Consider the following 27,500-nt stretch of genomic DNA (forward strand, 5'->3'; position numbering starts at 1 on the left):
AAAGTGCTAAAAGAAAATAGGGGAGAAAGAAAAAATATATATATAAAACAACAAATGAAAATATAAATAAATAAATAAGAGAGGGGGAAGAAAATTTATGAAGTATTATTAAAAATGATGAATGCTTTTTGAAAATAAAATGACTAAGGAGCGAATGAAATAAATCTACAGAGTCTTTCGTCTTCTGATTCTTTTCAATATTCTTCTTCTATTGTTTCATTCCACATCATTTTACATTCTTGTCTTCTATGTTCTTTTTTTCATTTCATCTGTATTTCCTTCTCTTTCTCAATCATTTCATTCTTCTAGATTCTTCTCTTTTCTATCTTCTCATTCTTCTTCCTTTTGTATCATTCCTTTTTTTTCTTTTACTTCCTCCTTCTCTCTTCTATACAGTTACTGCAGCTGGTGGGGTGCGACAGGGTGGCACTTTTGGGTCAACTTTATAAACCTGTATAGGAGCAAATGTGTAGAGTGGGAGATGAGCGAGGGGGGCTCATACACCATCCTGGGTGACACACTCTGGCTACACAACTACCTCTATATCATTCCTTTCCCTTCTACACCATTTTTCTTTTATATCATTCTTTTATGTTCTGTCATTCCTTCTATATCATTCCCTCTCCTTCTATATCATTCCTTTACTTTCTACATCATTCTTCCTCCTTTATCATTCTTCTCCCATAACATTCCTTTTCCTTCTATAGTATTCTTTATCCTTCTATATTATTCTTTTTCTTTCTATATCATTCTTCTCTCTTCTGTATGTTTTGTCTGTCTCATGTATCCTTATTCTGAGTTCTGTATCCTTCCTCTGTCTTCTATAATCCTTCTTACATCCTTCTGTCTACTGTATCTTCCTTGTCTTTACTGTCCTGCTCTTCTATATCACTCTCTACATGGTTAAGAAGTTTGCTTTTCAACCATGTGGTTTTGGGTTCAGTCCCACTGCGCTGCATCTTGGACAAGTATCTTCTATTATAGCCCCAAGCCAACCAATGCCTGGAGAGAGAATTTGGCTGTCCTTCTTGACTATATCCTTCTCTCTTCTCTGTCCTTTTGTTTATCCTTCTTGTCTCTGCTATGCCCTTCATTTCTATATCCTTCTTCTGTCTACACCAGTGGTTCTCAATGAGGGTCCAAAAGGCTCTTGCAGATCCATATAAGATTTTGCTGTACATTTACAATACACAAAATATTAGAAAAAATTTTTTTATACAATTCCTAATCTCTCAATATATAAATCTGAAGTTGTCTGTGTATGGCAGGTTTGGTAGCCTTCAACTAACACTATCTCCTCTGAGACCCTGCTGCGCAAGTTGACCAAAATTGAGAGTATGATAGAAGAAGACTTGCTCTTCCTACCGTAGAAGATAAAATTCAAATCGGACCATGTTAACACCAAAAATTATTTACATCAATAAGGTGCTTTTTTTCTATGAAAATCCCTATTTTTTACGATTTTTTTTACTGCTGTGTCACCATTTTTCGGTGTATTTCAACCAGAAAAATGTTCACTTTAAAGAGAATAACAAGCTACATAATGCAAAATTTTTACTTTTCAAAAATTCCAATTCTAAAGGGTCGAAACAAACCCGAGCAACGCCAGGCGATACTGCTAGTGATATTTAATCATAGAAATACAGGGATCTTTTAAAACATCAAATCGCTAGGCAGATCCATAGAAGCAAAATAGGAATCGAAAGGGTCCATAGGTAAAAATTGGTTGAGAAACACTGCACTATAGCATCCTTCCTCTTCTCTACCCCTCATCTTCTTCCTCATCTACCTTCTCACCCTCATTTTCTATTCCCCATCGCTCCATCATCGCACACATATACATGTATATACGCAGTCTTTCTGTAAAGGCTCTTCTGACACACTAACATCTTGCCAGTAGTAATAACACTGCTACCAGTGCCGCTGTTGCTGTTGCTGCTACTGCTGCTGATGCTGCTGCTGTTCTCACACCTCAGCCAAACAGTGACTCATCCAATGCCTTTTGATGGCACATCCAACTGAACTGTCTCTAATTAACATCTCACACATCATCACAGGCATGGAGCTGCATACCCTCTCTTCCTTACGCTGCCTCCACCACCACCACAACTTCTTGTGCATAGACATTTTATAGCAAGTGTATGTGTGTGTGTGTGTGTGTGTGTGTTTCTTGGCAGTGTGTATAAGTATGTGTGTATGACTGACTGCATATACGTGTAAGGTTTCTGCTTGTGCGCGTGTATGTTTCTGACTGTAATTTGTCAGACAGAAAATCTGTATGTGTATATGTGTGTGTGTGTGTGTGTGTGTGTGGTGTGTGTGACTCTGAAAGTACATAGAGTATATGTGACTAACCACATGCATTTGTGTGTGTGTGTGCATATGTGTGTTTCTGACACAATGTGTGTAATATATGAGGCTGTGACTGACTGCATGTGTGCATGCAATGTGTGTGTGTGTGTGTGTGTAAATATGTTGGTATGATGGGTGTGCATGTGCATGTATTTTACATCTGTGTGTGTATGTGTGATTGCATGTGTGTTTCTGACAATTCATTAGACAGTAACTGCATGTATGTATGTGTGTGTGTTTCTGGCACAGTGTATATAGTATATGAGTATGTGACTGACTGTATGCGTGCATGTAATATGCATGTGTGTGTGGGGGGGGGGTTCTGACTGTAAGTTTGTAAGACAGTAACTCTGTGTGTGTGTGTGTGTGTGTTTTTGTATGTATTCCTAGCAGTGGGTATATAAGAGCAAACTTGTGTATCTGTGTGTGTGTGTGTGTGTGTGTGTGTGTGTGTGTGTGCATGGTGACCTCTTAAGTGTGCTTTTTGGCATTGAACTTGTTAGGCAGTAACTAAGAAAGCAGCTGTACAGGTGTGTGTGTATGCTTGCATACAATACATAAACATACACATACATACCTGCATGTATGCACACTCGTACGTTAGCAACTATGATGAATCTACAATTACGAGTTAATGGTGCACAATTCTGAGTGCCTGCAATTTCATACGTGTGTGTGGAAAAGTATGTGTGTGTGAGGAGAGATTGTATGAGAAAAGCAGTTTCTGAATGATCACAAGTGTGTATGTGTACAAGTGTACAAAGAAAACAATTAAGAAAATATTAGCAGAAGCGGATGGATGTGAATGAAAAAGCAAATGTGTGTGTGTGTGTGTTCACACATTTCTGTATTTGTTTGTGCATATGTGTGCAGGAGTGGCTGTGTGGTAAGTAGCTTGTTAACCAACCACATGGTTCCGGGTTCAGTCCCACTGCATGGCATCTTGGGCAAGTGTCTTCTGCTATAGCCCCGGGCCGACCAATGCCTTGTGAGTGGATTTGGTAGACGGAAACTGGAAGAAGCCTGTCGTATATATGTATATATATATATATATGTGTATGTGTGTGTGTTTGTCCCCATAGCATTGCTTGACAACCGATGCTGGTGTGTTTACGTCCCCGTCACTTAGCGGTTCGGCAAAAGAGATCGATAGAATAAGTACTGGGCTTACAAAGAATAAGTCCCGGGGTCGATTTGCTCGACTAAAGGCAGTGCTCCAGCATGGCTGCAGTCAAATGACTGAAACAAGTAAAAGAGTAAAAAGAGTATGTCTAAATGTATTTAGAAGAATACATTAACAGTTAAATAGCTGCAGGTGTGGCTGTGCAGTAAGAAGTTTGCTTCCCAACCGCACTGTTCTGGGTTCAGTCCCACTGCATGCTACCTTGACCAAGCCTCAGGCTGACCAAAGCCTTGTGAGTGGATACTTGAGATGGAAACTGAAAGAAGCCCATCGCATGTGCATGTGTGTGTGCATGTGTTTGTCCCCCACCACCACTTGTCGACTGGTGTCAGTATGTTTACGTCCCTGTAACTTAGTGGTTCTGCAAGAGAGACCAAAAGAATAAGTACAAGGCTTTGAAATGAAAATAACTACTGGGGTCAATTCATTTGACTAAAATTCTTCAAAGCGATGCCCCAGCAATAAAAGAGAAAAGTATATATGTGTATGTGTGTGTTCACTCAATTCTGCATGTGTCTGTGCACATGTGTGCATATGTCTAAGCGTATTCAGAATATAGTTATATCACCATTATCATCATTTAAGGTTCATTTTTCTAAGGTTACATGGATCTCTTTTACTTGTTTCAGTCATTTGCTGGAGCACCGCCTTTAATCAAGCAACTCGACCCCGGGACTAATTCTTTTGTAAGCCCAGTACTTATTCTATCGGTCTGTTTTGCTGAACCGCTAAGTGACAGGGACATAAACACACCAGCATCGGTTGTCAAGCAATGTTAGAGGGACAAACACAGACACACACACACATATATATATACATATATACGACAGGCTTCTTTCAGTTTCCGTCTACCAAATCCACTCACAAGGCTTTGGTCGGCCCGAGGCTATAGTAGAAGACACTTGCCCAAGGTGCCACGCAGTGGGACTGAACCCGGAACCATGTGGTTGGTAAACAAGCTACTTACCACACAGCCACTCCCAGAATTTGCTGAATTTTCTCTGGCCAGATACCCTTTCTGTTTTTAACCCTCTCACCTGTTTCCATGCAAGGTAACATTTCCCATGTTTTTTTCCACAGAAGACTGGAAACAAACAACACCACTTGTATGACAGTTTACGGGTATCATGTAATGCCATGACAAGGATACGCACACAAACACACGTATACACAAACACGCACATATATATATAACGGTAAAGGTAAAATTACCTTCTCCAAGTCATGCCGACTCATAAGGACCGGTTTCCTGGTTTCAAGGTGTATAAAGTCCTCACCTGGAAAGGACACCAGTCTGTCACAGAGTTACTCATTTTGGCCAGCTGAGTAGATTGGAGCAAAATGAAATGAAGTGCTCTGCTCAGGAACACAATATGGCACCCAAGCCAGGACTCGAAACCACAATCTTACAATAATGAGTCCAACATCCTAACCACTCAGCCACAGGGTTTTGGAACGTAACACACACAATTGTCGAGAGATTACTGCATATTAATATATTTTGGTAGTCTTTATCCAAGAATAGACTAAACAGAACAGGAAGAGACACATGGGATGTTGGAGTCGCTGAAGAGGTCACAGGTGTGTGACAAATGATTTCCAGACAATGGACATACGTTAAAAAAAGAACAATAACAAACAAGTGAAGAACAAATATAGAGTGCATGTGTTTATTTGGCAAGAAAAAAAAATGACCATCTCAAAATATACCAATATCTGTTTCAAGACATGATTTCACATCAGGATTCTTGCAAAACAAATTCATAAATTTATTACATTTTTGCTCTCCAATTCTTATAGAAATAAAAAAAAAAAAAATGGCTGTCAATAATAGGAATGTACCAAATAAATCGCCATGCTGTGACACCTCCAACAACAACTTGGTATGTTCAGCTGCCAGTCCAAGCTCTGCAGCTCATCATGCCGAGAAGACCAAACTGTCAAAATATCAGCCACCCTCTGACAGGTTTGTGGTCAAACATGTAGCAGTGGAGATATCCGAAATTCATGGCCCCTAGACCACATCTTTGCTCACCCCTATCAGGGGCGGGGGCAGAGATGGCTATCCGCAAGTGTGACCCCCCACGAGTCAGAGTGGCTGTTCCAACACATCTCCCTCGCTCTCCTCCAGGGCAATGCCTTCACAATTTCGTCTACTGCGACCATGAGACATGATGACATGCCTTTTTAGATATTACTTGTTACTTTCTCTTGATATATGATATCACTGCTGTAATAACAGAAATGTATCAAAATGCTAAATGGAAATAAAGTGCTGGGGCTGATTTAGTATTTAGATTACTCAGTCAAATGAAATGCATATTCATTTACAATGCAGCCAATGCTGGTGTCATGTAACTAGCACCCATACATACCTATTTCTTTACTACCCACAAGGGACTAAACACAGAGGGGACAAACAAGGACAAAGGGATTAAGTCAATTACATCGACCCCAGTGCGTAACTGGTACTTATTTAATCGCCTCCGAAAGGCAGACGAAATACCTATTTCTTAACTACCCACAAGGGGCTAAACACAGAGAGGACAAACAAGGACAGACAAACGGATTAAGTCGATTATTTCGACCCCAGTGCGTAACTGGTACTTATTTAATCGACCCCGAAAGGATGAAAGGCAAAGTCGACCTTGGCGGAATTTGAACTCAGAACGTAATGGCAGACGAAATACCACTAAGCATTTCACCCAGCGTGCTAACATTTCTGCCAGCTCGCTGCCTGAAGCCAGCTCGGTGCCACTGGCAAGTAAAAAGCACCTTTCAAGCATTGGGCCTCGCAGAAGCAAAGTGGCCGTTGCCAGTGAGTGGCACATGAAAAGCAACTTTCAAGTGTTGGGCCTCCCAGAGGTAATGATGAATGACCGAAACCCTTGACATTATGTCGTGCTTGAGAAGAAGACCCATCAAGCCAAGTAAAATCACAGTCGTGGCAGACACTGGTGTCACACAAATGGCATGTAAAAGCACTCATTACACTCTTGGAGTGGTCGGCATTAGGAGGGGCATCCAGCCATAGAAACCATACCAAATCAGATTGGAGTCTGGTGCAGCCTTCCAGCTTGCCAGCCCTGGTCAAACCATCCAACCCATGACAACATGGAAAACGGATGTTAAATAATGATGATGATGATTGTTTTGAATTAATCATGTTTTAACTTGTAGCATCGAGATTTTGCTGATATGTTTATCATTTTCAGAATGACATTATAGGGTAAGTGTGAGAGGCTGGATATAGCCTGTTCGTATCTAAGATTACATTTTCTAATATGCCATTCTTTTCTTCTATGCCAATAAGGATTTACAGGAAATTTGGCTGTCATTTCTAACAGGCCAAGCAACCACATAGTGGATTATAGTGCTTCATAAGTACACTTGTACAGGCACACCTACATGTGCATACAGACATGCACACTTACATGTGCATACAGACATGCACACTTACATGTGCATACACATACATACACACACACACACACACAAACTGTAAACATTTCTAAACTAGTTACAAGATGGGAGGAGGAGGGGGTGATGTGTCACAGAAATTATTAATCTGGCTGGCTGGCTGGCTGGTTGGTTGTCAAGAAAAATACTGAGGGGGCAAGAGTAGGGGGGGTTATTATTGTCAACAGATGTTATGGTGGGGGGGGTTTGATGGCAGCGCTTTTGAAAAGCCACAAAAAATTCCCTTTGTATTTAGTGCAAATCCCCTCTCCACTACCCTATCATCCACTCATCAACACCTCCCTAGCCCAAGCTCCCCTTTCCCCACCACTACCAGCTTTTCACTTCTCTTTTACTTTTTAAAGGGAGAGATGACTGTTGATGCAGCAGCAGTAGTAGTAGTAGTCTTGTCCTGCCCCCTTATCTTGTATAAGGTAAACCAAAATTTCAACAATGACAACTCTAAATGCCCAACAAAAGATCCACAAAGATAAAAGAACTAACACACTCACTGGTAAAGTTTCCACTCATTTACTTATTTATTTTCCCTAAAATTTTCATTATGTCTTGCAACCTTTTCAATAGTCATTGACTCTCCTTTGACCAATGCAGACCTGTTCCAAGAAAGGCAAGATTTTCCCTGTGGCCAGGCATGTTCTCATAGAACACTGGAAATGAATGACATTACTCATGTGACACACACACACATACATACCTATATATATATATATATCGTATATATACATACAAATATATACATATCATCATCATCATTGAACATTTGTGTTTGATGCTGGCATGGGTGTATGTTTGGGGGCAGGGTGTCGGGGGAGATTTTCAGTTTAAATTTTTCTGTTGTTGAACATATTATAATAATGAAATTATTGTATATAATGCTCAGGTGCACCACAACTTGTCAGAGTATATGCAGTAATGTACAAATGTCTGGAAAGCGAACAATGCATGAGTCAGATACATGCTTGTGTGTGTATGGAGGGAGAAAATCAGGTGTAGTGTTGGTGAATCTCAGAAAGCATGGAAGTTTTGAAGGATGCAGTGCTTCGACAACTAACAACTGATGCTGGCAGTTTGTTCCAAGCCTCAGTAACTATCAACGTGAAAAAATGTTTCCTGAAGTCATGGGAGCTGTGCTGTTTTCTGACTTTGTAAATATGTCCACGGGTGTTAGATGGGTGGAGTTTGAAAAGGTGCTCAGAGTTATTGTTTGTCAATGGACCAGGAAGTTGTTCACAAACAGCAGCATTAATTTTCTTCAGCAGAATACACGTCATTGATTGGTAAAAATTACCCAAATACGACAATTTTAACACGAAATAACTTCAAAAATACAAAATTTTGTCAAAAACATTAAGAGTAAAGCCTGTTCTATGTGACACATTCTACCAGTATCCAAAGTTTCAAAGTGTTTAGTTAAAAAAAAATTAATTAAAAAATCTGTGCATGAGATGGAACAGATCCAAATCCACTCACAAGATTGCCCTGGGGCCAAAGCAGAAAACACCTGTCCAAGGTGTCACATACACACATACTATGAGTATATGTGTGAGCATGCATGTATATATAAGATATATGCACTAAGGTTCCGTTGACTTTTCTTATCTTATAATTTTAAGTGAATATCATATTATGACAACTTTACCATTTACATTATACATACATATTTATATATATATGATGATCATCATCAATTAATGTCTGTTTTCCATGTTGGCTATATATATATATATATATGAATGTTTCAAATTGTATTAGTTTACCAGTTGTCTTTATCAGTGATCATGTGTTGAAAACAAACCTTTGTACATTGTGGACAAGTCACGACAGCCATTTAAAATACAAGCACGGAGCACAGAGTACATGCCGCTATATTCACTGCTGTCTGTATTTTATTTCGTGAAATAATTGTCATAAATAAAGTGTCATAAAAATTATTGTATATCTACGACCTTGACATATAATTTATAAGGAAAGACAACAAAAGGAAATATTTTATTCAAGGTTTGTCTGCATTTTAAATGATTGTATTATATTATATTATATTATATTATATTATATTCCACAATGAAATTGTTATAATATATGTGCGTGTGTATATGCACATTCATTTGAGAATACAAATAAGAGAAAAAGTATAAACGTATTCAATGCACGTAGTAACCTTTGTTTATTTCTCTGCAGTCAGAGTTGATTCTTGTTATTTGCGGACGAATACATGCAAATGAGACTAATCTGTTATTGCAGTACAGTGCAGCACAGTGAAGTACTATCTTTGAGTTTTTGTATAAATATATATATATATATACACACGCACACGCAGATATATACACAAGATAACCACTGAGCCATGTGCCCTCACACAGTTACATGTATATGTGTATATATTCATCAGTTGGTTACCTGTTTCCAAGTAAGGTAATATTTTCTCATGACCAGGCATGTCTCAAAAGAGAGCAGATAAAGGATACTGCTTGCATAACAGTGACACTCATTTACAAACATCACACGATGTCAAGGAAAGGAGACAGTAACACATACACATATATATATATATATATATATATATATATACGTACAATGGGCTTCCACACAGTCTTCCTCTACCAATTTCACTCACAAAGCATTGGTCAATGCCCCAAAGTGACATGCAATGGAATTGAACCCAAAACCACATGTTTGCAAACTAAGCTTCTTAACTACACTGCCATGCTTATGAATCATTACCATCATCATTAGGTTGGCATTAGGAAGGGCATCCAGTCATACAAATCATGTCAAATCAGACTGGAGCCTGGCGCAGCTATCCGGCTTACTAGTTCCGGTCAAACTGTCTAATCCATACCAGCATTATTATTATCATTTACCATCCTTTTTTTCCATGTTGGACAGTTTGACAAGAACATGCAAGCCAGAAAGTTATGCCAGGTTCTGTCTGCTTAAAACTGTTCAGAAAGAAATGAGAGAAGGAAAAATATAAAATAAAATAAAAATAAAATAAGAAAAAAATAATAAAAACAAGCCAATAAGTGAAACCGGGACTTACCCAAGATACAACTCTGCCATTAAAACACGGTAAGTGTGATTCATCATCCACTATTTCTTCTTTGACAACTCTGAGAGAGAGGAAAAAAGGGACAAAAATTAGTCATCAACAAAAAGAAAATATACATAAGGGACTAGGGAAGAGGAGCAGTGCTGCACACAAAATATAAACTTGTTAATGTAATTAACCCTTTTAATATCAACACGCCCAGGACCACCCTGGTTAAATGATAAAAATGGTTGTTTTTGATCAAAACCTTCCATTAAAATTCCATTTTTATCTTGCTTTATATTTTGCTTCAATCATCAGATTGCAGCCCACCAGATTGCCAGAGCACCAACTTTGAAGAGTTTCAGTTGAACAAATTGACCCAGTACTTCTTCTTTTTTCTAAGTTTGGTTCTATCAGTTACTTTTGCTGAACTGTTAAGTTATGGAGACATCAAAAATAACCAATTTTAGTTGTCATATGGTGACGGGAGAAAAACACAAAGACACACACACACATAAATATATATGACGGGCTTCTTTCAGTTTCCAACTACAAAATCCACTCTCAAGCTTTGGTCATCCTGGGGCTACAGTAGAAGACACTTGGGCCTGAACCAAGAGCCAAGTGATTGGGAAGCAAGCTTCTTATCACATGACCAACCATCAGTTTAATAACAATAAATTATTTTACGAAATTCTTTATTATTTCCAAAATTAATTAAAACAAAAGCAGCATATTTAAAGAGAAATTTGGAAATGAAAGGGTTAAATAAATATTGGCTTCAAATTTTGGCACAAGGCCAGAAATTTCAGGGAAGAGGAACTAAGCTGATGACATCAACCCCAGTGATTAACTGGAGCTTATCTTATCGACCCCCAAAAGAATTGAATGCCATGTGATTTTAGGTGATGGAAACTGCATAGAAGCCTGTTGAGTGTGTGCATATGTGTGTGTGTGAAAGAGAGAGTGAGTGAATGTATTTGTCCTGCCACTACTAATTGACAACCAATGTTGGCTTGTTTATGTTCCCATAACATTATTGGTTCAGCAAAAGATACCTGGAGAATAAGTACCAGACTTAAAAAATTAGAACTGGAATGAGGTGGTTCTCAACTGGGGTCCATATAAGATTTTGTTGTTAAAATTTACCTCCAATAAATTGGTTATACTTCAACAATACACAAAATATTTTAATAATTATTTTCATACAATTTCTAATAGTATTTAATTATAAAAATATAATAGGAGCTTTTAAAAATATCAAATGGCTAGGAGGAATCAAAGAGGCCCATAGATAAAAAATGATTGAGAAACCCTGAACTAAACCCTAAAAGGGTTTGGACTAAACCCTTCAGTGACTGACACAATGTGTCAGAATAAAATATGTGATGGCCAAGACTGGAATGTTTTATACAATAGTTCTACTTGTTCTGAGGCTAAAAAAAACAATGACAACACAACCCATCAATTGTAAAACTTTATTTATTAACAGTAACAACAGCGTGAAAATTGCCAGGCAAAATTCTAATATTCTAAAGTTGGCAAATCAGAATGAGATTTTTGTGCTGAAGCATAAACCAAGAATAAAAAGTCAGCTCTACTAAAGTTACTCCATAATTGACTGCAGCATGAATTTCAGTTATTTTGAAGATTACCAGATGTTTTTTCTTTTTTTTTTCACTAAAATTCTCCATGCAATACTTGTTTCCCTAATTCTGAAATTTCTCCACAAGTGGCAACAAAATAAGAAAAGCATCTTGAATGTGCTACAGAATACATATATGATAACACATACATATACACAACGAATATGTTTCTTTATTACCCACAAGGGGCTAAACATAGAGGAGACAAACAACGACAGACAAACGGATTAAGTCGATTACATCGACCCCAGTGCATAACTGGTACTTAATTTATCGACCCTGAAAGGATGAAAGGCAAAGTCGACCTCGGTGGAATTTGAACTCAGAACATAACGGCAGACGAAATACGGCTACGCATTTCGCCCGGCGTGCTAACAGTTCTGCCAGCTCCAGTTAACGAGATCGTAATAACAGTCAGCATTTTACTTTGATGAGTAGAATATATATGTATACAACAGGCTTCTTTCAGTTTCCATCTACCAAATCTACTCACAAGGCTTTGTTCAGCCCATGGCCAATAGTATAGAATAGTGGAAGACACTTGCCCAAGGTTCCACATGAGAGGACTGGAGTCAAAACCACATGGTTGGGAAGCAAACTTGCCTCTTTTATGTTCAAACTGACCAGATCAGTCTTCTCACACCTAAACTACAATGTCATTCTAAAAATAAACAATCACATCGTCAAAATCTCAAAGCAAGAAGCTAATGCAGGATAAATTCAAAGCAATCTGAATAAATAGGCAACAAATTCGACAGAGAATGCTAAAGGCTAAAGAGTTAGAATAAAATCTTGCTTCAACATGAATAGAGAAACAAAACATTTACGAAATTGTATCTCTTTCCGCTTTGTCTCAGTCACTGACACGAAAATACCAAATAGGAAACCTAAATCACAGCTATTTGAAAAGCCACCAATTACACGTGGCTATTACATAGCCGAACACACATTATTAGGAAACTGAAACATAATCGCAAACAATTTATCGTGCTAACTAATTACTGTTCGGTCAACAGTGCAGCTACTAAACAATAATAAGTAATACATACTAATTAACCAAAAAGCAATATAAATAAATAAATACATAAGAGAAAAAAAAAGCTGTAGCTCATTTTTTCTTTCTTTTTTAATATCACAATTACTCTCTGTATTAACACTTGTAAAGGAGTGTAAAGAACAACTGCCTTATACTCATATCTGCTGCAAACTTGGATCTACATACAGGTAAGGGATCTTGAATCTTTTGTTTCAGTTATTAGACTGTGGCCATGCTGGGACACTGCCTTGAAGAATTTTTAGTCGACTGAATCTACCCCCAGCATATTTTTAAAAACCTGGTACTTATTCTATTGGTCTGTTTTGCCAAATCACTAAGTTACAGGGATGTAAACATGTCAACACTGGTTGTCAAGCTGTGGTGCGGGAACCAACACAGACACACATATCCATCATCATCATCGTTTAGCGTCCGTTTTCCGTGCTATGTATATATATATGACAGGCTTCTTTCAGTTTCTTTCTACCAAATCCACTCACAAGGCTTGGATCAGCCTGAAGCTACAGTAGAAGACAGTTGCCAAAGATGTCACGCAGTGGGACTGAACCCAGAACCATGTGATTGGGAAGTAAGCTTCTCACCACACAGCCATAACCACACATGCACCCATATATATATATATATATATTTATATATATACACACATATATATATATATAATCAGAGATGTTCATAATTTGGTACTATTTATTAAGTACACAGCTTCTTTCCCTTGTGGCTAGAAAACATATAAATACCAAAATTATATATTAAGTAGATAATAAAATATATCTAAGTTGCTTTCTTTTGATTGGATTATCAATTAAGGTGTATTAATACTCTCTTTAATGCAAACAAAACTCATCTAGAGGGATTATGTTATCAACAGACAAATTAAGAAACTGAAGAAATGGCTTCTTAAAATATTCTATGCAGACATCATACTGGAACAATATTTACATTAAATAGTGAGATGGGTATAATTGTTTCACTCTCTAAAACCCTTCAGCATTCATATTACTATCAAATGAAATGTTTGCTTGTTCAAATTGTTTTGAATTAATCATGCATTACATGCTGCAGCTTTGAGATTTTGATGATGTGATCATTTATATTTAGTGACATTGTAGGGTAGGTGAGAGAGGCTGGATCTGGCCAGTTTTAAATGCTAAAGAGTTGAGCCAAAAAGTATTCTAGTTCTAGGTGCCCTCATCCAGTCTTAGTTTTAAAATCTATAAGCATGCACATAAGTGTGTGTGTATATGTGTGTATGTGTTTATTTGTTTCTTTATTACCCACAAGGGGCTAAACTTAGAGGGGACAAAGAAGGACAAACAAATGGATTAAGTCAATTACATCGACCCCAGTGCGTAACTGGTACTTAATCTATCGACACTGAAAGAATGAAAGGCAAAGTTGACCTCGGCGGAATTTGAACTCAGAACGTAACGGCAGACGAAATACGGCTACACATTTCGCCCATCGTACTAACGTTTCTGCTAGCTCGCCACCTTATATGAGTGTATGTGTTTATTGCCACTTCAACAAGGCTGTTCCAGAGGAACTGACATTACTAAAATTTTAATCCCAGGTGAACGCCTCCTCCAGCTGGTTAATCAATACAATCTGCATCCAATATATATTGCAAGCAGGTGAGTGAACCCCTCTACCATCTTCTAGCGACAGGACCACCAGACCATAGGGTTACGTTAGCCATTGTATCTGTTATTTTAACCTTTAGCACACTGTAGACGCCTCTTGTTGCTGTACAAGATTTTCCCCCTTTCAATGTGACACAATGTGCTTGCAGCCACAGGGGAGAAAACTCATAGTGCCATGATGCACCTAAGTGTACTAAAGGTTAAAGACACTTAATGATGATCTATGGAAGATTTAACTGCTATTTCTAGGAATTCAGGTAACATAGAGCCATGGGCAAACTGTAGCTTTCAGGTCGTGAACGGCATGCCAATGAAAAATTAGCTTGAATTTTTTTGCTAGTGCAGCCAGCTAAATGATTAGCCATGTCTATTGTTACCCACTTCTCATAAAAAACTACCCATGCCTAGCATGGAGTTACCCAAGCTAGTTGGATGCATCCTATGTGAAGAGGTGAGTAATTTCTAACATTTTAGGTAAAAAGAGTTCTTCGAAGATGTTTCAAAGAAAGGCCTTCCTTACCTGAAATTATCAGACCTTGCCACTCTTACACACACACACACACACACAGAACTTATCTTATTTTACATACATCTAATTATATCTTTTGTAATAATAACAGCATAGTTCCGGATGATAGCAATTATATGTATGTCTCTATGTCTGTCTGTCTGTCGGTTTAAAGTTTGAACTGGCTGATATCACCTTTTGCTTTTCTTTGTAGGTACTCATTAAAAATTAGCCCTGTACTTAAGAAAAAGGAGATGAGGGAGGGGTCTGTAATAACAATTCCAAGTCGACTAATATTCATCTCAATTACACAACTGTACAAGCTATACTTGTATTCCATGTTACCAACAGCTGAAGCACATACATACATACATATACACAAACATGCAGACATACACAAACAGTAGCTAATAAATAAATATTGTGATACTGGAATGGTACTCCATACCAATAGAAATAAACTCATTACAGCTGCAAAAGTAAATAAGACAAGACAGTTTGCCAAGATAAGGTGTTTTTCAGCCCAGACACTCTTCCTGAAGAGAACATAGCATATTTTTCAATGTGATACCAAGCAAGACATACATCATCAAGATACCCAGGAAGGAATAATTTTATGACACTTAGCATGCGATATGATACGCACAGAGAAGAGATTAGTTGAGATACGAGCTAACAAGGCAGCATATATGTGGCTGTGCAATATGCTAGAAATAAAAACCAAATCTCTCTTAAAAGAACAGGGAGGATACAATGTCATTTGTGATTCTAAAGATATTTTTCCAGAAAAACGAAAAAGATAGGGTGCACACAGTTGGAGCATTTTTTTATCATAGATTAATGGGTATAGACAAGGCAGAGTATTTAGGCAGTTCACTTTTCAACCATGTGGTTTCAGGTTCAATCCCACAGCATGGTACTTTGAGCAATTGTCTCCTGTTATAGCTTCAGGTTGACTAATGACTTGCGATCAAAATGTTTTTCATAGACAGAAACTGTGGAGATACTTGTCGTGTGTGTGTGTGTGTGTGTTTAATATATATATTATACTCTTTTGCATTGGTGCAATTTACTCACACACATCTGGACAACAAATTTATATAAATACCAATAATAATTGTTGTACTTGGTTTTGTAAGTAAATGCCAAACTGTCAATCTGGATAAGCTTGGATTTTCAGGAAAAGAAATCAACCAACTGACTCATACATTACAATTACAATCTATAAGTAGAACAGTAAAACTAAGCAAGACTTTTCTCAAGTTTAACATATGACATTGTTTACATTATTTACATTCCAAAGAGAGAGCTTTGTATCTTTGTTAGAAATCCACTCCTTCTTCAAAGGAAGAATTTAAATGATTAAAAACAGAAAAAAACATACACACACATATTTATCATGAACCTAAGATGCCTGGGTATCAGTCAGGCAACTTGAGTTCAATTCAAGAGATAAAAAGAACATTATTATGACGATGCTCCAGCATGACTAAAACCTGATAACTGAAGCCAGCAACCTCTGAGTCATATTGGGGTGTAACATACATACTGATACTCAATCGGTTATGATGACAAGTGCTCCAGTTCATCAATGGAACAACAAAACAGCCTGCTCATGAAATTAACGTACAGGTGGCTGAGCACTCTACGGACACACATACTCTTAATGTAGTTTTCAATGAGACAGAGGACATGACAAGGCTGGCCCTTTTCGATTACATGTATTACTCATTTGGTAGAAACGTTGGCACATTGAGCGAAATGCTTAGCAGTATTTCATCTGCTGCTACGTTCTGAGTTCAAATTCCGCCGAGGTTGACTTTGCCTTTCATCCTCTCAGGGTCGATTAAATAAGTACCAGTTACACATTGGGGTCGATGTAATCGACTTAATCCGTTTGTCTGTCCTTGTTTGTCCCCTCTGTGTTTAGACCCTTGTGGGTAGTAAAGAAACAGGTATTACTTATTTTTGCTAGCTGAGTGGACTGGAGCAATGCAAAATAAAGCGTCTTGCTCAAGGACACAACACACTGCCTGGTATCAAACTTATGGTCTTACGATCATGAGCTGCATACCCCTAACCATTAAGCCACATGCCTTCACTGGGGTATAAAAGAGTAAAAGATTCAAATGAAAAATACATTAGCCAAGATGATAATTTTGTAATCTATTATTTTTGTCAACAAGATGACAAGTTCAAGTTCAACTCTTGCTACCAGCATTAGATTTATTCCACACAATCCATGTGAAAATAAAATAAATAAATATATAAATGAATAAATAGAAATGTAAAATTAGCATATTGCCTTGAGTGACATTGTCAGTCTATTGATCTACCCGAAAATTTACATCTGGGTGGGCATTTTAGCTATGAGAAATATTTGCTAGTTCAATCTATATGCAAATAAGCAATTTTTAATCACACACAAAAAAAACTATCCTATTCATCATGCCAGCATGGACAAAGAATATAGAAGAGAAAATAATGCTTAAAATAGCAAAAGAAAAATTAGAAAACAAAATAAATTCCATTTCTCATCCCATTTCAAATATTTCCAGTTCACGAAAAGAGAGAAGAAAGAGCTTTTATTATTTTTAGCATTTTTGAGAATTTAAATTTTCATGAACAGCAGAAGAGACAGACTGATGACAAATTCAATAAGTAGAGGTGCAGACATAGATGTGCTATTAAGAAGCTTGCTTTGTAACTGCATGGGTTGGGGTTTCAATCTCACTGTGTGGCACTGTGGACACGTGTCTTCTATTATAGCCCCAGGCTTTTAAGTGAATTTCATAAAAGGAAACTGTGTGGAAGCCCATTGTATATGCATATGTTGTATGTATGTGTCTTTGTCTCTTCCCTTTCACAACCACTTGGCAATTGGTGTTGGTTTGTTTATGCCCCTGTAACAAAGCAGTTTGACAAAAGATGTAACAAATATAATAAGAACCAGACTTTAAAAACAAGTACTGGGGAGAGGAGGGATATATTTGTTAGACTAAACCTTTCAAGGCAGTGCCCCAGCATGGCCACAGTCTAATGACTGAAACAAGTGAAAGAACAGTATTTGTTAAAAGACAACAAGCATTCTTGGAGACATCTCATGAAAACATTATGGAAAAAGGATTTACAAACAAACACACACACATAATCATCATCCTACAAACAAATGATGACTAGATCCAAACATGAAAATGATACAAGCTGAAAAACGGAATGAAATCTTTCAGATGACACTATTTTATCATCATCAGGAAAATTCCCACCGGTTGATTGTCTTGGAGTTATCTCTCATGGCTTTAAATTTGTCGACATGTTGAGACACAGTTTCTTTTTAACAGGTCTTACTGTTTGGCTAACCTCAAAGGTGTTTCTTTTCCATTCTTTTTCCCCCTCGATTCACTATATCACATATGTGGTGTACTTTACTGGTATCTAGTATGCAGAATGCTTCCCTGAGCTATTTTCCCCTCCAACCATATTTTCCATCTATCTTTCTAACTATCAGTTCTATTTTGAGCAGATTCAATGCAATGATTCCTTAACAAAACAAAGCACCTTACACATTTCAGAATCATTTTTGTTAACATTTGGCAATGCAATCAGTATCTGCAAGCACGACATGGAAATGGCTTCTTGTACTATTCAAACACATCTCCCACCCTACCTTACATCATATTTACTCCTCCTCTTCCTCTACTCTTCAACTCATTTCATTGTAAACTAATCTCATCTGCAAATTCTACATTGGATATAATTTTCTAAACAAAAAACAATTTATTATAATAATAATCATCATCATCGTTTAACGTCCGTTCTCCATGCTAGCATGGGTTGGACGGTTTGACCAGGGATCTGGGAAGCCAGAAGGCTGCAGCAGGCTCCAGTCTTATCTGGCAGTGTTTCTACAGCTGGATGCCCTTCCTAACGCCAACCACTCCGTGAGTGTAGTGGGTGCTTTTTACGTGCCACCTGCACAGGTGTCAGGCGAGGCTGGCAAAAGCCACGGTTGGATTGGTGCATTTTACGTGCCACCGGCACGGAAGCCAGTCGAGGCGGCGCTGGCATCGGCCACGATTCAGATAGTGCTTAATAATAATAATAATCTCTTCTACTAAAGGAACAAAGCCTGGAATTTAGTGGGAGGAGACTAGTTGACTACATTGACCCCAGTGTATCACTGGTACTTAATTTATCAACCATGAAACGATGAAAGGCAAAGTCGGCCTCGGCAGAATTTGAACTCAGAACATAGTAACGGGCTCCCACCTGTAAGATCATGCACTGTTTATCTTGATAAGAAATCATCGTATTGCATGCACATGGTGGTGATGCGTGTGCCTGGTGCACCCCTTTTCAGACAGGTGGTCATGATGGGTATACTGGGCTTCATATATTTTACCCCAGTGTCACTTTGATGGCATGCACTCAATAATAATAAGAATAATAATGGTTTCAAATTCTGGCAGCAATTTTAGAGGAGGGGGACAAGTAGAGAACCCCCACCCCACCCCGTGCTCAACTGGTACTTATTTTATTAACCTTCTAAGGATAATAGGCAGAGTTGACTCCAACAGAATTTGAACTCATAACATAATGAATGCACTGCTGCAAAGCATATTTCCAACACTCTTATGGTTCTGCCAGCTAAACACAGTAATAATAATAATAATAATAATAATATAATAATAATAATAATAACAATTACTGTTTCAAATTTTAGCACAAGGCAGGTACTTTTCATAGGAAAGGGTTATTGATATGACTGACACCCATATTTGACTGGTACTTCACTTTATCAAGCCCTAAAGGATAGCTAAATAATAATGGTTTTAGACCAGCAATTTTTAGGGACAACTAAGATTCTTTAATAGTACTTTATTTTACTGGCCTTGGTGGGATGGAGGGGTGAAGTTCACCAGTGGGCCATTGCGCCTCCACTGATGATTCTGCTGCATGTGTGTTAGGTGGTTGTAGTGTGCATGTGTGTGTGTGTATGTGCAGTTAGAAGCAGTGTCAAAATATGCATGCATCAACTGAAATAGCACGTTCTTGTCCCCACCCAGAACGAAGTACATAGTTAGGGAAGCTAAAACCAAAAAGGAACTTTTAAAAAGCAGAAAAATAGTTTTACAGAGTCAAACTGAACATGATATATTTTTTTACTATTAGCATTTTATTTTTTACTTTTGTATACAATGTCTACTTCCCTTCTTTGTTTATTGTATACCTTGTATACTTTCAATTTTTTTCTTTTTTTATTTCATTATAAGTAAAACCCCCTCACTTTATATCTGTCTTTGTACTGTCTCCCTCATCCTTTACCCTGGTGGCAAATAAAAGTAGTAGTAGTAGTAGTAGTATTGCTACTGGGAGAAGCAAGAAGGGGATGAGATGGGATAGGATGACGTTTTCCTCTTGCAAATGAAAACTCACATCTGGTTTCAATTCCTGGTCAGGCTGACTTCACTTATCACACTTAATACTCTCCCGAATGATAATACACATGTCAAAGCTCCTGCACCTCCTCTCCCCTCCCCTCTCGAGATTTCAACAAAAGATTATTATTACTATTAGGAAAGCGGAAATGGCTTCTGAGACAGCAGGGCACCAGACTAAATGTATTGCAATTGTTAGTTCCATTAATCCCGGCTGTGAATTTATTCAAATCCAGCCAGGATTAACTTAGGCATCTTGTCTATTGCTTCCCCCATCCCGGTCCCTGCCTTCTTTGTTTCTGTTAGACAAAAATGCCAAACTTGGAAACTACTGCAAGCATAAAAATCTTGCTTTTATGATCCATTCCGAAAGCTGTATTTCACACCAGCAACCACTCTCTCCCTTCGATCCCCACCTCTCTCTGCACTCCTAAATATTTTTATGGTAAAAAAATTTGCATAATTTCTTCCATAAGTGCATAATTTATTCCATGCTCAAATAACCCCTATCATCTTTGATGGGTTCTATGCTAATAAAATAAAACAAGTACCAGTTGTTGTTGTTGAAGTTTAGCCCATGGTCTTCCCAAATTGAGAACACCCATGATCAAAGGAAATCCAACCATGACCAACTACTATTTAATTTTACTATTTTTATACATAAGGTATTTCAGTTACCATTATCCAATATATGCCATTTTATATGCTGCAAAACAGACCATGAAGCCTGGTGTGTCCCCTGGTTTTGCCAGTTCCCGTCAAGCCATCCAACCTATGCCAGCATGGAAAATGGACATTAAATGTTGATGATGATAGTGGATGGCTATTAAGTGATGATGGCACTAAATAGATAGATACAGATTTGGTGATACAAACAGGAAAACACAACTGAAAAAGTGAGTAGATCTGACAGAAACTGAAAGAAGGCCGTCATGTGTGTGTGTGTGTATGTGTTTGCGCATGTTTGTGTGTCTTTGTGTCTGTGTTTGTGCCCCACCCCTGCTGTTAGAGTGTTGTATGTCCCCATAACTTAGCAGTTCAGCAAGAGTCCAACAGAATAAGTACCATGCTCAAAAAAAAAAGAGAGGGGGTCAATTCATTTGACTAAACTTCAAGGTACTGCCCCAGCATGGCTGCAGTCCAATGATCAAAACAGGTAAAATAAAAATAAATAAAATAATTACTATTAGGGATCACATAAAAAACAGTTAAAATATCTTGTGTATTGTACAAGTATAACCAATTTTATTGCAGATAAGTTTTAACATCAAGATCTTATTTGGACACCCAGGGGCCATGTATATGCATATATATGTATGTATATGGACCCTGGCTGAGAAAGAGGCTCCCTTGTTGGCTTGGGAAGGGACTTGTTACTCTGTTCTAAAAATGCAAATGGATACGACCCCTACTTTTTGGTGCCCCAGCATTGCTAGTCAAATGACTGAAACAAGTAAAATTTTGAAAAATAAAATAAGGTGGTGCCCCAGCATGACCGCAGTCTCATGACCGAAACAGGTAAAAGATGAAAGATGTTTATTAGGGACTACATAAAAAAATTGTTAAAATATTTGGCATTTTGTATAAATACAACCAATTTTATTGCACATAATTTATAAATTCTTAACAAAATCTTATATAGACCCCCAAGGGCCATAAGGACCCTGACTGAGAAACACTGATGTAGAGACCCTCTTGTTGACTGAGAAAGGGACATGTTACTCTCTGTTCGGTCGGTTCAGTCTCCCTAAAAATGCAAATGGGTGCCACTCCCACTTTTATGGTTGAGTGGTGAGTAACAGCAAAGGCATCCATCCATCCAGCTGTAAAAACACTCAAAAATCAGATGCAAATATCTTTGCTCATCCCACCAATGCTAATATGGAAACATGGATGGTGAAACAATTAAGAAGAAAAAAAATGGAAGGGAGGGAGGGGGTGGCGGGTGGCATGGAGCGGGGAAGGAGGGGGAAGCGACAGGCTGAGTGATACATTTTAATGATTTGGCTTGCAATCATACAACTTTTAGTCTGGAATCATGCAGCAATAACTACAAGGAAAAGAGATTTTCTCAAAGTAATATTAACCCCTTGGAGAATAGTTTATGTTCTACACAGACGTAAAGGGTTGATTCTTGCAAGAATGTGTGTGTGTGTGTGTGTACACACAAACCCACACACACGTTGTGTATGTATATTCATGCAAGAATATACATACACAATTCATCTATATTCATATTTAGATATATACACGTGTGTATATTTATATTATTGTGCAGGCATATTCTTACAAGAATACATTTATATATATATATAAACATACATGTGTATGTGGGTGAGTGCATATATATATATATATATATATATATATATATACACACACACAAACACACATGCATGTCTCTGTGTAAGTATGTAAGAAGATGTAGTTTGTGTCTATACCACAGTAATAAAATAGATCTATACTAAGGCAGCAAGCTGGCAGAAACGTTGGCACATTGGGCAAAATGCTTAGCGGTATTTCATCTATCTTTACATTTTAAGTTCAAATTCCGCCAAGGTCAACTTTGCCTTTCATCCTTTCGGGATCAATAAATTAAGTACCAGTTGTGCAATGGGGTTGATCTAATCGACTGCCACCTCTCACCCCAAAGAAATTTCAGGCCTTGTGCCTAGAGTAGAAAAGAATATGTACCTCCATAAAGGCAGCAAGCTAGCAGAAACTTGAGTATAAATTAAGTATCAGTTATGCACTGAGGTTAAGCATTGACCTCACAGGTGGCAGCAGATGAAGAAAGCACCCAATACATTCTGTAAAGTGGTTGGCATTAGGAAGGGCATTCAGCCATTGAGGCCATACCAAAGATGACATTGCAGCTTGATGCAACCTTGTAGCTCAACCCAAAAAACTTGTATCACCAGTTGACACCATTAGGCTGTAACCAGTGTAATGGAATAGGAGTTTTTATATGCATATTCAAAACATTTCCCATAAATAAACTTAAAGGTTATGTAATTGTGTGTGTGTGTGTGTGTGCGTGTGTGTGTATGTATATATATCAGCCGAAATTGCGAAGATGATCCGGTTCTTAACTGATGACTGAGGGCTTTGAAAGTCCCGTCCGTGTTTTTTGTGTCTTCTTCTAAATGTTTCACGTTCTTGTCCCAGTTTGTATATTTTTTTACTTTTACATATATATATATATATATATATATATATATATATATATATACAAATATGCTAAGTAAATGTGCCCTATCCTTATGATATACCTTCTATATGCAAACTCCTTATCTCCATTCAAGTGCAGGGCAGAAGTCAGCAGTCTTTCTCCATTCGACATAATCCTGTACCAGATCAACCTGCCTCAGTTCTCTCACATGTTCTTCACTCACTATCAGCTTCTAAGTAACTTGTAGACAATCTGCAGTGAGTGACAATGCCAAAGTTCTAAAGACATCTGGATGTCATCTGTAATCCAAGCCTTCACTAGGCAAAATACTTAAAATTCATTGACCTTTAATATTTTGCCATAGACTTGTGGTGGAATATCAAGTTTACAATTGAATGAGATGTGCTTAGTTTGGACAGTGCTAATGACAAGGCCAAGGTCTTTGTGATACAGAAGCAGTTCCAGCTAATTCAGTGATTCCCAACCAGGGTTCGTGTGACTCTTGGGGGTCCATATAAGATTGGAGGTGGGGAACACACGCAGGCAAAATGGTAAATTGGGTCCACAGTAGTATTTTAAGGGTAATTGAAAAAAAAATTTTGCTTTAGATGTATTTATTGTTAGAAACAGCTAGATTTCTTTCCCAAATGTTATACATAACAAAATAGGAATTTTGAAAGAAGTATCTATAAAACTAGTTTCTAAACATTGAATAGCTATGGCAGTCCACCAGAATAAAATAGTAATGAAAAGGGTCCATAGATAAAAATAGTTGAAAACCACTGGGCTAATTGTTCTTGGGTACATTTTCCACTTGATGTCACCAACAAATTCAAGATTATTCAGGTGTATTTCTAGATGAAGCAGATTGGGATGGGTGATAATGCTAAGGCCTAAACCATCTAATACAGTAGTTCTCAACTCTGACATCATCTGACAAATGCCAACCAAGATGGTGTGAATCAGCCAAGCTTTATCTGCTAGGAATAGCAACCCAAATGCTTTTAAATCAGATCCCAATGCTGGATGTTCAAGAACCAAATGAAGGGCAGATTTTTAATCCTGCAATCATCCCGATTCCAAAAAGGTATAATATGTCTATGAAGACTGAGGTAAAGGGGTCCCAGACAAACAGAATTTCGCACCTATTAATATAGAAGTGGAGGAGTATGTGACACTGATGAGCAGATACAGCCACAAAATATTGGTATCTGTCGCTTTTGTTCTCTTCTAGTGCAATTTTGTTTCACTAGGTTTGAGGTATGCTGTGTTTCTTTATAACACAGTACATCTTTAGAAGGATCTCTGATAGACAAATTACTGTAGCTTTGTAGTGTTTAACAACATACATCATTAAGTATGAGATATTGATAACATCCTGATCATCATCATTTACATCATTGAGCTGCTTTTAATACAAAATTTGAATATTCTTTGTATATTTTGGAATGAAAATCTTTAGCATTCAGATTACTGTCAAATATAATATTTATTCTCATTGTTCTGAATAGTTTATCTCACAGCTTCAAGATTTCAACAATGTAATTGTTTATTTTTGCAATGGCATTGTAAGGTAGATTTGACCAGTTTGAACATATATCTAGTAGAATATTTAGGCTGCATATAGCCAGTTTAAGTGTAAGGAGGTTAATTGCTTGGCAGGTTCTAAAGAATATAAGATTTGGGAGTGAAATCCTGATTTATTTTCTAGACCCCATCAAGTAATCCTGGAAGAAATTATCTTCTAGGTAAAGCTTTATGAAACACAACCATCCACAACAAACCAGCAATAACAACAACAGTAGTAGTAGTAGTCTTTACAATATAATGTCATAAGGGAACATTAAATGTGTTTATAGTAGATAAAATTCATGTGATATTTATGACCTAATCAATAGTCACGTGAAAACTAAAAACTCCTGAAATTACCCAAAATGCTTTCACCATAATGCTGTTTCACAACATTCTAATCACCATTAAAATCTCAATTGAGCAAAAAAAAAAACCATTAAAAAGCAAAGAGTAAAAAAATAAATGAAGCATATGAAAAGAAAAGAATAAAAACATTAATAGTTTGCTGGGGTTTTTTTTTTTAGCTTAATTTCGTGTTTATATTTTCTCTCTTTATGTAATTGCAGCATAAATAATTAATATACCCGATTAATTTACAAACATTTTTATTATTTATTATATTATGCAAAACAAGAAAAAATACAAAAACAGAATATTTTTTTTCTTTTTAATTGAATAAAAAAAAATTTAAATCATATATTTATATTTTTATAATTTTTTTATTTAGGCAAAATTTCTCACTACATTTCCTTATATTTTGGCAGAGGTTTTTTTTTTTTGTCATTTTTATTACTATAACCATTTGTTATATTTATTTCCTTCTCCTGTATAGCAATGTTGCACAGCAACAATACATGGTGAATAGAAGGATTATTATTGCTATTTGATTTTTCTGTGCTTTGTCCAACTAATCCTATTGGACACACGTGTGTGTGTGCTGCACATACACACAGACATAAACAACTGGTATTTTGTTGGTGTGAGTGTGGAAGGTGTAGCGTCGGGGAAGTGAGGTTCATGCTAGACTGCTGGGGTTATTATTTGAGTATTTGTTGCATAAACTAACCATTGCAAAAGAATGCCTGCAGTGAATTCGAGCAAGTCAAATCACATGATCCAAATAACATTACATTAACTATGTATAAAATATATAAATAATATTATTATAATATATAAATAATATATTAATAGGCGCAGAAGTGGCTGTGTGGTAAGTAGCTTGCTAACCAACCACATGGTTCCGGGTTCAGTCCCACTGCGTGGCATCTTGGGCAAGTGTCTTCTGCTATAGCCCCGGGCCGACCAATGCTTTGTGAGTGGATTTGGTAGACGGAAACTGAAAGAAGCCTGTCGTATATATGTATATATATATATATGTAAGTGTGTGTGTATATGTTTGTGTGTCTGTGTTTGTCCCCCTAGCATTGTTTACATCCCCGTCACTTAGCAGTTCGGCAAAAGAGACCGATAGAATAAGTACTGGGCTTACAAAGAATAAGTCCCGGGGTCGATTTGCTCGACTAAAGGCGGTGCTCCAGCATGGCCGCAGTCAAATGACTGAAACAAGTAAAAGAGTAAAAGAGAGTAAAAGAGGTGTAGATATGGCTGTGTGGCAACAAAGCTTGTTTTGCAACCACGTGGCTTTAGGTTCAGTCCCAATGCATGGAACCATGGGCAAGTGTTGTCTTCTATAGCTCCAAGCTGACGTCTTGTGAGTGAATTTGGCAGATGGAAACTGCACAGAAACCTGCCTTGCCTGTACACGTGTGTGCACTCACTTTGTATTAATAATTGGCAGAAGTTAAAGAGTGACTCAGGGACTGAGAGGTCTGTGCACTGACACTGATCTATAAGTGATTAAACATGGAACTCTCTCAGCCATTGAGTCACTCTTTAACTTCTGCATATTATCAATAAAACACACACACACACACATATATATAAATACTCATGTTCTGAGTTGTATTTTACCTGTTTGCATCATCAAAACTAGAGAGAGAGAGAGAGAGAGAGCAAAGTGTACGTACGCCACTATATTTTATATATAAAAAACACACAAACGGGAAAGTGAAACTCTGAGTAACAGCTTTTGTTATATTTCTCCTGCTTTTAAATATCATCATCATCGTCGTTTAACGTCCGTTCTCCATGCTAGCATGGGTTGGACGGTTCGACCGGGGTTCTGGGAAGCCAGAAGGCTGCACCAGGCTCCAGTCTAATTTGGCAATGTTTCTACAGCTGGATGCCCTTCCTAACGCCAACCACTCTGTGAGTGTAGTGGGTGCTTTTTACGTGCCACCTGCACAGGTGCCAGGCGGGGCTGGCAACGGCCACGGTCAGATTGGTGTATTTTATTTGCCACCGGCACGGAAGCCAGTCGAGGCGGTGCTGGCATCGGCCACGAGTCGGATAGTGCTTTTT

At 37.6% G+C, this 27,500-nt stretch overlaps 1 protein-coding gene and 1 long non-coding RNA gene across 6 annotated transcripts in view; one reads left to right on the plus strand and one right to left on the minus strand.

Moving 5' to 3' along the window:
• LOC115224765 (segment polarity protein dishevelled homolog DVL-3) overlaps nt 1-27,500 on the minus strand; it is a 245,450-nt gene that overhangs the window by 150,809 nt on the left and 67,141 nt on the right. For all 5 annotated transcript variants that reach the window (XM_029795670.2, XM_029795671.2, XM_029795669.2 and 2 more), the window contains exon 2: nt 10,056-10,125. In XM_029795670.2, the coding sequence (XP_029651530.1) occupies nt 10,056-10,125 (70 nt within the window). The remainder of the gene's footprint in view (nt 1-10,055; nt 10,126-27,500) is intronic.
• LOC118768053 overlaps nt 21,239-27,500 on the plus strand; it is a 15,980-nt gene continuing 9,718 nt past the window's right edge. The window contains exon 1 of the long non-coding RNA XR_005003975.1: nt 21,239-21,287. This is a non-coding gene — a long non-coding RNA (uncharacterized LOC118768053). The remainder of the gene's footprint in view (nt 21,288-27,500) is intronic.

Source organism: Octopus sinensis, linkage group LG26 (assembly GCF_006345805.1).
Source record: "Octopus sinensis linkage group LG26, ASM634580v1, whole genome shotgun sequence".
Classification (NCBI taxonomy): Eukaryota; Metazoa; Mollusca; class Cephalopoda; order Octopoda; family Octopodidae; genus Octopus; species Octopus sinensis.